At 39.3% G+C, this 15471-nt stretch overlaps 1 protein-coding gene across 1 annotated transcript in view; it reads right to left on the reverse strand.

Annotated features, from left to right (window-relative positions):
* The window catches only part of LOC136856762 (DNA repair protein Rad60), a 131927-nt gene extending 116768 nt beyond the window's left edge, over positions 1 to 15159 (reverse strand). Inside the window, exons 1-2 of the mRNA XM_067134854.2 lie at positions 15132 to 15159; positions 5078 to 5181 (exon numbers count right to left, since the gene is read on the reverse strand). Of these exons, the coding sequence (XP_066990955.2) occupies positions 5078 to 5181; positions 15132 to 15133 (106 nt within the window). The 5' untranslated portion in view covers positions 15134 to 15159. The remainder of the gene's footprint in view (positions 1 to 5077; positions 5182 to 15131) is intronic.
* Positions 15160 to 15471: the final 312 nt, after the last annotated feature.

Here is a 15471-nt window from a genome sequence, read left to right on the forward strand (position 1 = left end):
TGAATATTCAGACCAACAAGAACAGCGGGACTTTAACCTTGGTCACTATCGTGACTTTTCCAGCCTGTGGTGATAGTAACTGGAGTGCCTGGAACTTCCAAGATCAGCTCAGTAAGGGAGTGCTGGAGCAACCTGTATGCAGTAAGAAGCAGATGTCCAAACGAAGATAAACTGGGCGATGTTCATATCTCACTCTAATGTGCCAGACTCTCGACCTCGTTTAATAAAAACATTCAAAATTGAGTTTTCTGATAGTCTCAAGAATAGCCTCTCTCTGTACCTGGTTTCTATTACTGTACCCTAAATGCCCTCAGAACCTAACCCATCATTACCCTGAGTTAGCCTTTACATCATGCTTTTCCCGGTACACTACAGTGGCTCTCCGCATGAGACTATAAGTTCAAATAGCTATTTAAGACTGTTGATGGAATAGCCAACAAAATACCTTAGAGTAAGCACATTCACTACTAGCTTCTTCACAGATGATTTAAATACTCTGACTAACCTTCATAAAGCCCTCCCTCACTAAGTGCAGTGTAAAATTGAAGAGGAAGGGATGTACCTGTGCAGACAGAAATGAAGAGTGCTCTTACACCTCACCCGGGAAACTGGAGATGGCTAATGATGATGATGATGATGACGACGATGACCCAGTCGTGCTCTAGCTATGAATAAGGGCAGAGATGGACGACAGAAAGGACGCGTAATTGATACTTCAATCTTGTTATATTTCATTTTGTATATGGAAAACACCATCATCAGATTAACTGTCACTGTCCTCCATTTCAGGTGCAAGTTCATCACTCAAATCATTATTTAATAGTTTACCTACAACTCATCACTTTTTACACATATATTAATAAATGCAAGTCAGTCTGGAGCATCTAAATATATATAGGTAGAAAAATTAAAATAAACATGAATTAAGGATGCACTTCCAGGCATATTAGAAACTTGAAACTTAACACCAGAGAAGCTGATAACCTCAGGATCCTCAGAAAAATTGAAAATTCTCAAAATTCCCTGAGAGGGGCATGCTGGGGGGGGGGGGTTCAAATTTTAGGCTCAGCATAAGAATGCAGTTAGATATATTTATCCAAAGTGATAAAATACAGGTTTTGTGGCTTAAAAGTTTCCTGAAAGTCCTCATATTTACCCACTGCACCCAAATCAAGATAGCAGCACAATCTGCCAGACGAGATAGAAAATTGAAATTTGGCAAAATTATAGCTTTTAGCCTGTAACCGATGAAAAAATTTCAAGGTGTTTAAATTTTTCACTTTTTACCCCCGAATAATATTGAAATATGGAGGTAATTTTAATGACGGTGCAAACATTTGTTTCGAGGTATTTGGTGGCTAAAAGATAAGTTGTATCACAAAACGGATGGCACAATCAAACTCAACATGAAGAGATCTACAACACTGGTCCTGTGATATTTTGTCGTATCTAGATCCCTTATATGTTAGAAAGAGCAGCATTTTACTATTTTATATCAATTTCATACTTTTTACAAGTGTATTTTATACTTATAGGAAAGATAGCATCATCAAATTTGACACTCACATTGACATGGCCAATGTTCATATGCCAAATTTCATGATATTAACTTCCACATAACTATCCAAAAATAATGTAAAGTGTTAAAACTTTACCCAAATTTCACCCTATTCAAAGTTACTAACTCAATCTAACTGATAAATATTGGAGATACAATAAAATGTTATAGCACCAGCCATACAGAACAATAAAAGCGATGTCTGATGGTGCAATCCTTTTTTTTTTTTTTTTTTTTTATTTTTATTTTTTTTTATTTTATGATGTACCGTTTAGGAGCAGTAAATCGCAAAATGAAAGTTTGTACTTACAAACATGCCCATACTTATCTGTCATCTATATTAATAATTGCAAGTTGGTCTGAAGCGATCTATATAAATACTTTATATACATAAAGGTATAAAAATGAAAACAGACGTGAATTAATGAGGCACTTCCAGGTATCTTAGAAATTTGAACCTTGGTACCAGAGAAGCTGATGACCTCACGATCTCTAGAAAAATCAAAAGTTCTCAAAATTCCCTTGAGGGGAGCACACTGCGCGGTTTCAAATTTCGGGCTCAGCATAAGAACGCAGTCAGATATATTTATCCAAAGCAATAAAATACAGGTTCCGTGGGCTTAGAAGTTTCCTGAAAGTCCTCATATTTACCGCCCTGCCCCCAAATCAAGATGGCGGCACAATTTGCCAGAGACAGAAAATTAAAATTAAGCAAAATTATAGCTTTTAGCTTGTAACCAATGGAAAAATTTCAAGGTGTTTAAATTTTTCAATCTTTACCCCCGAAAAATATTGAAATATGGAGGTCATTTTAATGACGGTGCAGACTTTTGTTTCAAGGTATTTGGTGGCTAAACGGTAAGTCATATCACAAAACGGACACACTTATAGTAAAGATAGAATCATCAAATTCGGCGCGAACATTGGACCGCCCTGTGGCAATATGTGTGCCAAATGCCATGTTTCTAGCCGTCACATAAGTATCCGGAGTGTAACGCAGTGTTTGAAAACTCAGTGTTCTCCCTACGACCTTTTTAATGGCCCTGCTGTTTTTACAGACCGCCCGGCTAACATAACCTAGAGCTAGTCACATAATATTAATACATATTTCAGTCATTCGATGTTCCAAATTAAAATGCAAATAGGGTTTTTTTTTTTTTTTTTTTTTTTTTTTTTTTTGCTTTACGTCGCACCGACACAGATAGGTCTTATGGTGACGATGAGACAGGAAAGCAGTGAGAAGGAAGCGGCCGTGGCCTTAATTAAGGTACAGCCCGGTATTTGCCTGGTGTGAAACTGGGAAACCACGGAAAACCATCTTCAGGGCTGTCGACAGTGGGGTTCGAACCCACTATCTCCCAAATACTGGAAATGCAAATAGTATAAAATTGTTTATTCAAATTATAAACCTATGTTCTTGTACGCATAATTACATCAGAATTCAAATGTTCATCTTGGTTGAATGTTCAGCTTGAATATGACGGAGTGTTGTGTGCGAGCGGGGTCTGTATTAGCATCGAATCGCATGCGGGTACTCGATTCCTGCCGAGAGCACAAACCGAGTAGTAAGCCCCGGTGGTATACGATTGTGAATGAACAGTAGAACACTAGTCGTTCAAAATACTCCGTTATGATTTAATTTGAGATAACACTAAATTGCGTAGTTTAATTTTGGCATTGATATTAATAATTCCTTGAGGGAACTAAATCGAAATGTTATCATATTAATTTTGTACGTAGTATTCCCCGCCCGGCTACTTATTCCTGCAACCCAGCTGACGAAATTTTCTGGGGAGAACACTGAAAAATGTACCCAAATTACGCCCTATTCAACTTTTCTGACTCAATCTAACCCATAAATAGATGAGATACGAGAAAATGTCATAGGATTAACCACGTACTGTAGATCGCTAAGCGGTGTGTCTTGCAGTTCAATCCGTTTGTTGATATGATGCACCGTTAAACAGCACTTAATCTGTAAATGAAGTTCTGCAGTATTGTAAATGTGCATATAATTTCATATATCAATGTATGAAGTCTATTTGTAGTGATCTAGAAAGGGGGTTGTCTGCCATTATAAACAATCCTTTACAAACCGATTGTGACTGTTGGTATGTCTGCAATTGTAATCAATTCTCCTCACATCGACTTTGACTGGCAGTAGGAATTGGGACCTTCTCCAACTCCTGTGTTTCTGGCATTAGTACAGAGGGCCTATCGTTGTAATGAACTTCTTGATTTGATTGACAGAAGGCAAGATAGCATGAAATTTTGTTCAAAATGCTCCTACCCAATTGTGTCTAACAGTAGACAAGTGTGCCGCCGTTATAATCAAATTTATCCCGTGACCGAACATTAGACAAAGTGATCTGCTATTATAATCGAAACTCACCAACTCGAGTGTGACTGGCAGTATGCTGACTGCCATTAGGAAATGTATTATAACAGCACAACTCAATTTTGACTGGCAATAGGGAAGGTACCTGCCATTATAATGAAAACTCCTCAACTGAAATGTATCTGGAAGTAGGAAAGGGGGCCTAACATTATAACAAAATTTCCCAAATTGATTGGAACTGGCAGTAGGCAAGGGGGCCTGCCATTATAACGAAAACTTCCCAACTCGATTGTGAATGGCAGCAGGCAAGTGAGCCTACCATTACCATTACAACTCCACAACTCCCGCATTACAATGGAAACAATGTATGGGAACTTCCCCATACTGTTTCTTGGGTAATGCTAAGAGACAAGCAATTTAAGAAAACCTTATTCACTGCGTGCACAGAAATTTATTTCGATATCTGTATACAATGTAGAATACCGTAGCAAAGCATGGGTATATTTGCTAGTTTCTTTTATAAAAATATGCAATTGTTTCTTATTATATTCCATGATACTCATGGTAAACATGTGTGTTCTATCTATTGAAGAACCATAGTAACGAAAGCTGAAGTAGAGAGACAATGCAATGAGAGGTCATACAAGTAGGTTCAGAAAGGGAATTGCACAAATATGCTGTATCAGCTGCTGTGGTCTGTAGACATGAGGATGAAGAAATATGTTCATTTATCTGTCATCTACATTTCTTAACCCTAACTTTGTTGCTAAACGGTTTAGCACTAAATTCACACGCAGTTAATCAGCACACGATCATATATGCTTTAACTCACTTGCAGTATTCTACATATGGAGTTTCTCACCCACTTTACTTCGAATGAGGATGTGAATGTGTCATTCAATGACTGCATACCAATTAATTTGCTATTACTCTGCTTGTACTGGTAGCTAGTGCATTTCCTGGTGCAAAAGAGAACAAGTACCCAAATCTTCCTAACATACATGTTCTTCCAGTTGTTATAATTCCATATTGTATTAACATCCAGATACAGGCAAGCATGATTCTGGCATGTGGTAGCCAGTTTTCTCTACTTTCTCTTAAATAACAATGGCATGATTCAACAAATAAACAAAAAATTCATGACAAGAAATCTAAATGAAAATATATTTGAAATGTCATACCTAGACATGATTCAGCACATTTTTTAAACTCAAAAACGGATTCATCAAAACTAACATCTAGAAAACTTTCTTCCACTGCGTCCATCACTTGCTGAAGGAATATCCTGTAACACAAAACAGTAAGATGTAAGTAGACCATAAGAACACAAATTGATTAACACCAAATTAATTCTACAATTTATTTTCTTATTTACCTTAACTTCCCTTTGCCAACTAGGACAAAGTACATCAATATACAGTATAATTTAAACAATGAAACTGAAGTTGCATAAATTGAGAAAACTGGAAGTACCGTAACATTTTAATGGGAAAGGGATAATATATGAGACTTAGGCTATATGCTATGTATTAATTCTTGAGGTTGTACAGGTAATTCCTCAGTATCTGAATTGACCCTTTCAAAGTGTGGGGTGCGACATCCCCAGCAAATCTACGCTTGGATCCCAAGAGATTTGAAAAATTACACAACAGATCTTGGGACTGTCCCACGGCTTCCGATTACCAGCCCAGCCAAACGCAGTTTTTTACTATTATATGCTTTCCAGAAGTAGCTCATTGTTGGCTCACATACTTTCTTTTTCACTCCGGTCAACAGCTGCCGGATGACCCAGACTCTTCTCAAAGCATACCGTGAGGTCAACTATAATACCCTTTCCCCTTGTCCTGTCCAGCACAATGTCTATTCTGTCATCAACCATACAGTGAACCTCCTTGTAGTTGTTATAAACAAGTACTTTAGCTATCATCTTCCATATGAGATTGTGTTCGTTATGTCTTAAAAGCTCTGTGATCAAACAGCCAAGGACATGAGCAAGGGTTTTGGTCTTACTGCAGGACTGTAGTGGGTATCACCTTGGCTTCGTCCATGAAGAGCTCTTACTGGAGCAAAGCTGCACAGCATCTTGGGGGAGTCTCAACACTCACTACTGGCTGGAGGATATTCTTTAAACAATGCTGCACTGAGTCAAAAGGTTTTTAAAGAGCACCCTTTCTGATACTCCCAGTTTCTCAACATTCCTCTAATGTCTGAGACATATTTTATTTCATAAGCAAGTTGAATCCTCTGTAAGCCCTCGAGATGCAATGTGTGATGATTTTTCTTCTGCTAAACAGAAAATGGAATGAATGTGCTCATCTGAAGTCTGACGAAGAATACCACAAATATTTACGTGTTGCAAATTGTCTTCCCATTCAGCTTTAAAGATACTTAATCCCTTTATTTTGGGGGGAGGAATACAGCATTTCATCAGGGGTATCAGCTGGTAACTGCAGAGTTTCCTTCGCAGCACTTCTTATAATTTGTCAATGCTCAATAAGAACGAAAGTGGTGTTTGCAGTTGGGAGGGGGAAAATAAAAGCAGGCCACAGAAACTGATTGACAGCTACAAACTACTATTCGGATTTCAATAATGGACTCGCAGCCAATAAGATAATGTTTTGTTTCTTCTTCTTCTTCTTCTTTTATGACCACATAGGATAACTTTAGTCAGTCCGTCGTTCAGGTCTCTTTGAAGGGATTGTTCGGGCTTTGCGGTCCTCCCAGAACTTCTTCAGACGCTCCGATCTTCGTGCCCTTTCCTCAGTTGAAAATGTGCGTGTTGTTGGTTTGTTTTGTGTAAGGGTAAAGCGGAGGTTTGTATTCTTGAGTTTTGTATTCAATTTTATCTTATTTTTGGTGTCTTCTGTTGTAAGGCCTATTTCCTTCAGATCCTCTCTTTTCCTTGGTCTAAGAGCAAGGAACCTTGGAAGTAGATAGCAAATTTTATCCCCTGAATCCAGCGATCAAATAACACAGTTCTTATCATGTGATATGGATGTTGATTCCCATAGGGAATCTGAAAATCGTCAGATCAGTTTGATCAAGTTTTCTTTTACAATATTGATGGCAACAGATTCTGAAGTGTTCAGCATAGGTCCTATTTCTTCAAAATTCTGTTTTAACTATGTTAGTCAACAATTCAGCATGCTGTTTGTTGTTAGCTACTATGTACTAACATATCATTGGTGAAACTCATACGTGTTATTTTAGGGAAGTTTTCAACAAGTTCGAAGTCAGATTCCCATTAGATATGATGTTTTCAGATAGTTCTCCAAGTACAAAGTCAGTAGCTAAATTATATAAAGCTGGAGTAAGAGGTGCCCCTTGTAAAACACCACGATTTATGGACATTGGTGTTGCTTGATGTCCACTACTTTCAATTACTGTCCTGTTACACTGACGAAGAGATAAGACGATCTGTTTCAGTTGATGTGAGAGAGGTAGTATGTCTAGGGTCTTTTCATGTGCATATGGCAAACTGAATCAAATACCTTTGAAATATTTAGGACACGATTGGTTTGTTCCCTTTCCTGGATTTTGCAGCTTTCCATATGGTATCTAAAAGTGCATTGTTAATATACATCCCTGTGCAAGAAGAAAACCCTCTCTGGTGGTTATGAAATGAGACATAGCTTCACAATCTGAAATCAAGTCTCCTCTCAAAAATTCTTCTAAGCAGGGAATGTACTGTGATTGGGTGCCAATTATTAACATCAGAATCATCCCCTCCTTTAAGAATAAGAAATGCCCTATAATATTGTACATCTTATTTCTCTATTCAATACGGAACAATCATGAAGTTTTTAACTTTAAATTTTATATTGTAATCTTATCGTAAAAAAACTGAAATATTCTTATCATATGCATTAATACAAAACTATATACATACTGTAGATACTGTTATAATTAAAAGAAAGAAATACTGACATTATGTCACAAAGTTAGAGATATCACAGGGAATCTTTAATTCAGTTCTCCTTGTCATCCTTTTCAATGGGAAGAGGGAAGTTCTACTAGCCATCCGAACAGTGACGACCCTCACCTCACTATCTCGTCCAGGGTGAACTTGAACTATCCTACCCCTAGGCCACTCTAGAGGTGGGATGTTATCCTCAATTAACAGCACCAAAGAAACAACATCAATACGTTGATTGGTATTGTGCCACTTGACACATTTTTGCAATTCCTGCAAGTATTCCCGCTGCCATCTCTGCCACAACCACTGCCAAATTTTCTGCGAATGCTGCCAACGTGAAAAGTGGTTATCGGGTTCTCTCGACACATCCCTTTGTACAGGTTGCACAATCGAGTCACTTAGAAGAAAATATGCAAGTGTTAGGATTTCTAAAACATTTGGATCATTTGCCAAGAGAGTAAGAGGGCGTGAATTTAGTACAGCCTCAATATCGCAAAGAATAGTGTAGGCTTCTTCGAAGGTTAGCACACGTCCTTGTGTTTCAGTTAGCAAATGTCTTTTCATAATTTTTACAGCTGCTTCCCGCAATCCCCCAAAGTGGGCTGACTGGGGAGGAATGAAACTCCACTCTATCTACTGCTGAGTGAGTGAGGAGGTAATGTTCATTGACCCCTTTTCCAAAAAGGACTGGATATATTGTAGTGTGTTGGTTGCTCCAATGAAATTCTTCCCATTATCAGAGAAAAGCTGTTTGCACAAACCTCTTCTCGCCGTAAAGCACTGCAGTGCAGTTAAGAAAGCTTTGGTCATTAGCTCTGATACTAACTCCAAATGCACTGCCTTGGTACTGAAACATGTAAATACACCTATGTAACTCTTGTATTATGAATGCGGCCTCTTCTTTGGCTTTCTCTTACAGATATTGGACCTGCATAGTCCTGTGGTAACAAAGGATCGAACCACTAATCTGACCCTTTCTTTTGGTACATCTGCCATACGTACCTCTGGAACTGTAGGATGGTAACTAAAGCACTTCAGACACCTTTTGACAATATTTTTTGCTTCTCTTCTGCCGCTGATAGGCCAATATTGTTGTAGAGTTGCATGTAGCAGTCGCTCTGGGGGACAATGGTTCAGACGACGATGTTCATTTTGCGTGATAATTCTGGTGATATAATGATTTGCTAGTAGAAGCACAGGATGGCTCTGTTCTGATGTTAACTTCAGAAAATGAAGCCTTCCTCCAAACTTAATCCATCCGTATTCAGAAATGGACTTGGTGACTTTCGAGAACTCTTCTTTGGGAGGTCTTGATTATTAATTAAGCAATATAGTACTTTAGGGAATGCTTCTAATTGTGTCCATCCAACTACCTGTTTCTCTGCTTTACAAGGTTCTTGTATTTCTAGTGAACCTTTTTTTTTTTTCTTTCTTTCTGCCAGTTTGATTTTGCAATCCCCTGATGTGGATGGAATCACTGCTGAATCCCTAGAGATCATGGTTACAGAAGGGATAGATGTATTAACAGATCTTTGTAAGAAAGTATGGGACACAGGGAAATGTCCAGGTGAATGGCTTGAGTCGATATTCATCCCTATTTACAAGAAAGGAGTTCCCACAGATTGCATCAACTATAGGACAGTGGCACTGATCTCTCACGCTAGCGCGGTTCATCTAGACATCATCAATGAGAGACTGAAAGCCTTCCTTCTGCCATAGATAACTAAAGAACAGGCTGGGTTTGTGTCAGGCAAGGCCATAAGGGAATAGATTTTGAATGTTCGACACACTGTGGAGAAGGCCCGAGTCCACACCATACCAACATTCTTCTGCTTTGTTGACTACAGGAAAGCGTTCAACTCCGTGAAATGGGAGCCTCTGTGGGACCTACTTCAGAACATGGGAGTTCCAGACCATCTGACATGTCTGATTAAGGCACTCTACACTAACAAAAATGTATGGGTCAATGAAATGTTCTCCAGCACCTTAAAGACCAAAGCAAGGCAAGGAACCATTTTGTCGCCTATAATATACATCTACTCTGAACACATCATGAGGAAGGTGACGGACGGACGAGAAGGCAGCTTCAAAGTGGGAGGCAAAACAATCAGCAACCTGAGGTATGCAGATGACACTCACATCATAACGAAAAGTGCCTGAGAGTTGAAAATACTCATGGATCGACTGATAAAAAGAATGGCATATGGCTTTTAGTGCCAGGAGTGTCCAAGGACAAGTTCGGCTTGCCAGGTGTAGGTCTTTTGAATCAACGCCAGTAGGCGACCTGCGCATTGTGATGAGTATGAAATGATGAAGCCGACACATACACCCAGCCCCATGCCAGCAATCGAACCCAGACCTATGTGACCTAAGGCCAACACACTAACCATTTTGCCATGGGACCGACTGATAACAATGAACAGGGAGTATGGCCCTGAGATCAACAAGAGCAAGATTAAAGTCATGATCATGGATAGGGCAAGCAATGACCTGCCACACATGAGTAGGGTAGCTGGGTTTGAAGTGGTGAGGAGATTCATCTACCTGGGAACTCTAGTCTCGAACAACGGAGGCTGCTTGGATGAGATAAGGAGATTCCTTGCCCTGGCCCATGTGGCGACTGCCAACTGAGGTTGATATTTCCAATCACCACGTACACCGCTGAGACATGGACAGTTATAAGATAGAAACCCTGAAAATGTGGGTTTACTGCCGAGTCCTACGCATATCTTGACTGGAACACTGAACCAATGTTTCAGTTTTTAAGAAGATCAGAGTTCAGGAGAGACTCATGGAGAAGACCAACTAAGCATTCTTGAGATTATTAGCATTAGTTACATTATATGAGTTTATGTTTATGTGACAAGGAATATATAATTAATAAATGTTGGTCCCTGGGTATTTCGGATCCTCATGATCTTGAAGATCTAGTGTCCCTCAAGCTGAAGATACTCTGCGATCTCATCGTCCATCCATTCTCGCTCCACCCTTTATGTCACCACAGGAAGAATGCTAATAACTTTGACATACAGATAACTTTCCAATTCCATACCCGTCCCATCTCCAATACTACACGACTCTCTTATCACAGCACCTTCATTATTTACCAATCAGAGCATAGAAAAGCTTTTACCTATAGACTCAGATCATATCCCAAAACTCATTACCATCCCCAGTATTTCTTACACAACCTGTAAAATCACTCCCAACCCCCTCCCACAAGACATTTCTCCCAAACCAATTGGAATAAACAAACTATAACAGAAATACTTCACGATTCCCCTCCTCCTACATTCCTATCAAAGCTCATTTCCGGGTTGATGACCTTAGATGTTAGGCGCCTTTAAACAACAAGCATCATCATTATCAATCTTATTTCCCTAACAAACCTGGTAGAGCAAAACATAATAAGAGCAGACAATCTACATATATCCAGGCATTCATACCATCCTACCAAGCCACCAAATCCACACAAAGTCCTAGCCCTACTCAAACTTGCACATGACTATTATAACTCATACATTTGAACCCGTGACCCAACCTTACAAGATCACAGGCAAACTTTAAGAGATACTGTATTATATGTTAAAGCAATTAAATGAAAACAATGGCCTACAGCCTGTTCTGAACTTGAAGACACCCATGAACCAAGACAAATCTGGACAACCTTTCGAAGATTAACTAAAACCCAAAACTCTTCACATTCCTATCCCATCCATTTTCCACCAAACCCTCCTATCACAGATAAACAAAAAGCACATACATTTGCCAATTACTATTCCAATATTTTCTCTCCGCCAACAATACCACACTATGACAATCCAGATGAGCCAACAATACAACAATACTGCAACTACAACCTACCACACATGCAGTCTCCTTTCATTCATTTCTGAGACGTAAGACTACTCTCATCCTTTAAATGCCCCAATCACCCCTCAAGAAATACAAAAATTTATTCAAAATAAATGTAATACAGCTCCAGGATCAGACCATATTACTTACCACGATATAAACATCACAATAATAATTACAGTACTTGCAACCATTGTAATAAATGTTAAAAATTCATTGACAAAACCAGCACGGATAGCGGGGGGAAAACTTTTTTTTTTTGCTAGGGGCTTTACGTCGCACCGACACAGATAGGTCTTATGGCGACGATAAGGGGGGGGGGGGGGGGAGGGGGGAAACTAAGGGAGTGTGTGGTGCAGGTCTCTTGTGAGGGTGCCCCTGAGGAGTTGGGGTGATTGCTACGCCAGACAATAACCAAAATATCTATAGGCCTATACGTATGTATGTATGTATGTATGTATGTATGTATGTATGTATGTATGTATGTATGTATGTATATTCATCGCAAAAATGTAGGCTAATTTAGGAGTTGAAATAACTGCTTTCGCTTTGTATCGCCTCTACCAGGTTGGCAGATGCAGAGTGGGATCGACCTAAAAGTGGCCACGGCTGGTCCGTGGTCTGACAGCTCTGCACTCTGATCAACCAACCGAGCAGAAGAGGGGTGGCCACGGCTCCACTGTGGCTATACACCTCTGTATTCAGGAGACGGAGGGAGTCTGATGCCCAGCGTCAGCTATCCTGAGAATGGTTTTCCATTCTCCTGTACTTATGCGTATACCGAGACAGTTTCGAGTATAGGCCACGGCCACCACCCAACTGACCTTCTCCGCACATTTCCTTCTCCGATACAAATCTCGTGGCCTGGGAGACGGCGTCGCCATCTAGGAGACCCATCTACCCTTCCTTCACGGGAAGAATGAAAACATTTAGTAGTAGTAGCCTCCACTACATGCACAAGCCATGCATCTTGGTAGGTGTGCTAGTTACTAACTGGTAACTGATTAGCCTATACTGACACACAGGGGCAAAATGCTGGCAACCAAGAATGAGTTAGCTGGAAAATTTATCATTTCCAATAATGGACCAATTATTTTGGAATTACCAGATCACCACCCAAAACCACAAAACTGGTTAGTGGGACGTGAAACCAATAACATTCTTATCGCACAACACCTTAAATTAAATAGGGCTGATTCAGATTATTCCTAAATATTAACCCTTCAAATCCAGGGAGAGGCATAACTTTGGAGGTAAATGCTGCTACTACCATTTGGGATTTGGACGTCACTGTCAATCAGAAAAACGAACTTCTCAATATAGTTGTCCATGTCAGGGAAATGCAAAACTGCAGTTGAATTAGTGGCAAATTCAATTCTCACAAAACTCACCTATTTGTCCCAGACAAAAAATTGGCACTGCAATTTTTAGGTGACAACGGGGCAGATATTTCACTGATTTCAGTTAACCCGAGAGGTAAACTTGATTTGACTTATAATTTATATGCTACCAAGGGGAACGATATTCCTACATTCAGAATTGAACTACATACCATTGATTTAGGACTTCCAACGCCATTTCCAGTGCCCATTCATTGTTGCAAAGGTCAATAAGGCAATATTGGGAGCAGACTTTCTGAATAAATTCCAGCTATTACTGAATGTTCATAAAAAGAGTTTGTTAGATAATATAACCAAGCTCTGCATTGAGGGTGAAGTTATAACAATCTCAGAAGAAAATGTCAGTTCTGTGAGTGAAAACATTAAATTTTCAGACCTAATGATGCAGTATCCAGACATACCTAAATCCAATTTGATTCCTGAAAAATGTAAGCATACCAAAAACCACATTACCACTGAAGCTTCGCCTGCGTTTTCGAGGGATAAACAGCCAGACTGAAACGTACGTAAGTGGCAACACAAGAATTCAAATTCATGATGGACTATGGAATTATTAGGCTATCTAAATCTTCATGGGCTAGTTCTCTAGGTGAAAGAGTCTGATAGCTGTTTCCAGTATGAGGGTTCTAACATGCCTTATGTCACTCACCGCTCTTATGGCAGCAGAGTTTGTTAAAGGATATCACCAAGCTCTGCATTGAGGGTGAAGTTATACCACTCTCAGAAGAAAATGTTGTCAGTGAAGACGTGATTGAAGAAGAGATTGTGAAGACGTCCCCTGGTGTCCGTCAGACCCCTAGATACCGGTACGCTTACCTGAAGTATGAGACAAATCAAAAGAAGTCTACATTCAAAGTGAATAACTCCATGTTTACTGGCACCTCCTTTTCTAAAAGTCACTGTTACTGTCTTAGCCCCATTCAGATGCACTTTGTTTCCTTTTGTCCATTCAGTCACTCTGCTGAAGGTGTGCTAAAGATCTTGGCCGCTTGAAGCCAAAATTATGTCACTTGCGTACATGTACAGCTTTACATATTTTGGTATTGCTCTGACATAATCTGCTATAGCTACAGTAAAGAGAATGGGACTCAATGGGTACCTCTGAATGACTTCTATTATCTGCTGTATGGGTTTGGAAAGCTAGTACCGTTATCTAAAAGACTGACAGAAGTAACAGATGAGCACATTCCAAAAGAACAATCGGGTTCAGAAGAGGCAAAATACAACAAAGCCATCCAGTGTCTACAGTCAGATGTAGAAGATGCTCTGTCGTTGCCAAATGGGAAATTACGCACAGTCTGCCTAAACTTAACAAAGGCCTTTGACACTATTAACAGAGAAATTCTAGTTGGTAAGCTGGAAAATCTGGAAGGAGAAGAGGACTGCCTAGCCAGACTATTAAAGAACATATTATCAGGAACTATAAGGAAATCATATTGCAGCTGAAGCTATTACAGTGACTAATGACTTGATATCCTAACCTACAAGTTGGATTATATTGTGGAAGTGTTATAATATATTGTGGAAGTGTTATAATGAGGTTCCTCGTTAAATAATCCATTATCATAGTGTGCACAAATGTGAAAGTAAGACAGGGGATGGCTGCCTAATTGTACTCCCCCTTGAAACAATAACCAGCACCACGAATGTCAATAAATTATGACCAATGTCTATATGTCCAAATTGTGCAGTGCTAAGTGTAATTGTTAGAATACATTTTTAGATTATTCCCTATTCTGCAAATACTCACCTTAGACCCAATATGATAACTCCCCGTAGCGAATAAATAAGGGAACTATATATATTATCAAATCTTTTTCACGTTTAAACATATACAACAATCATACAATAAAACATTAATTATTTTGAATGACAATGGTAATGACAACACGAAGAACATTCACTCGAAATATTTAGAATGACAATGACCGCATTTATATTGCTCATACACAAAAATAAATGACGTTAAAAACTTAAAATCGCGCTCAAAGTGAGCTTGCATACTGTATATAAAAAAAAGTTTAGAAACAACTCCAGAGTAATCGATAGGTTTGGTGTATTTACATCTCGATCCTCGACGACCCATCCCAACGCCACCTATCAATTCTTCTTCTTCTTCTTCGATTCTTGCTGAAAGTGATTTTTTTTTTTTAACCCAGTCTTCTTGTAATTGGTAAATAACATGCGTCGGCCTCTCACCGCTGGATACCGTGGTTCAAATCCCGGTGACACCATGTGAGATTTGTGCTGGACAAAGCGGAGGTGGAACAGGTTTTTCTCCGGGTACTCCGGTTTTCCCTGTCATATTTCATTCCAGCAACACTCTCCATTATCATTTCATCGCATTTATCACTCATTAATAAAAATCACCTTGGGAGTGGCGACCGCATTGTAATAACAGCCT

Source organism: Anabrus simplex, chromosome 1 (assembly GCF_040414725.1).
Source record: "Anabrus simplex isolate iqAnaSimp1 chromosome 1, ASM4041472v1, whole genome shotgun sequence".
NCBI lineage: Eukaryota > Metazoa > Arthropoda > Insecta > Orthoptera > Tettigoniidae > Anabrus > Anabrus simplex.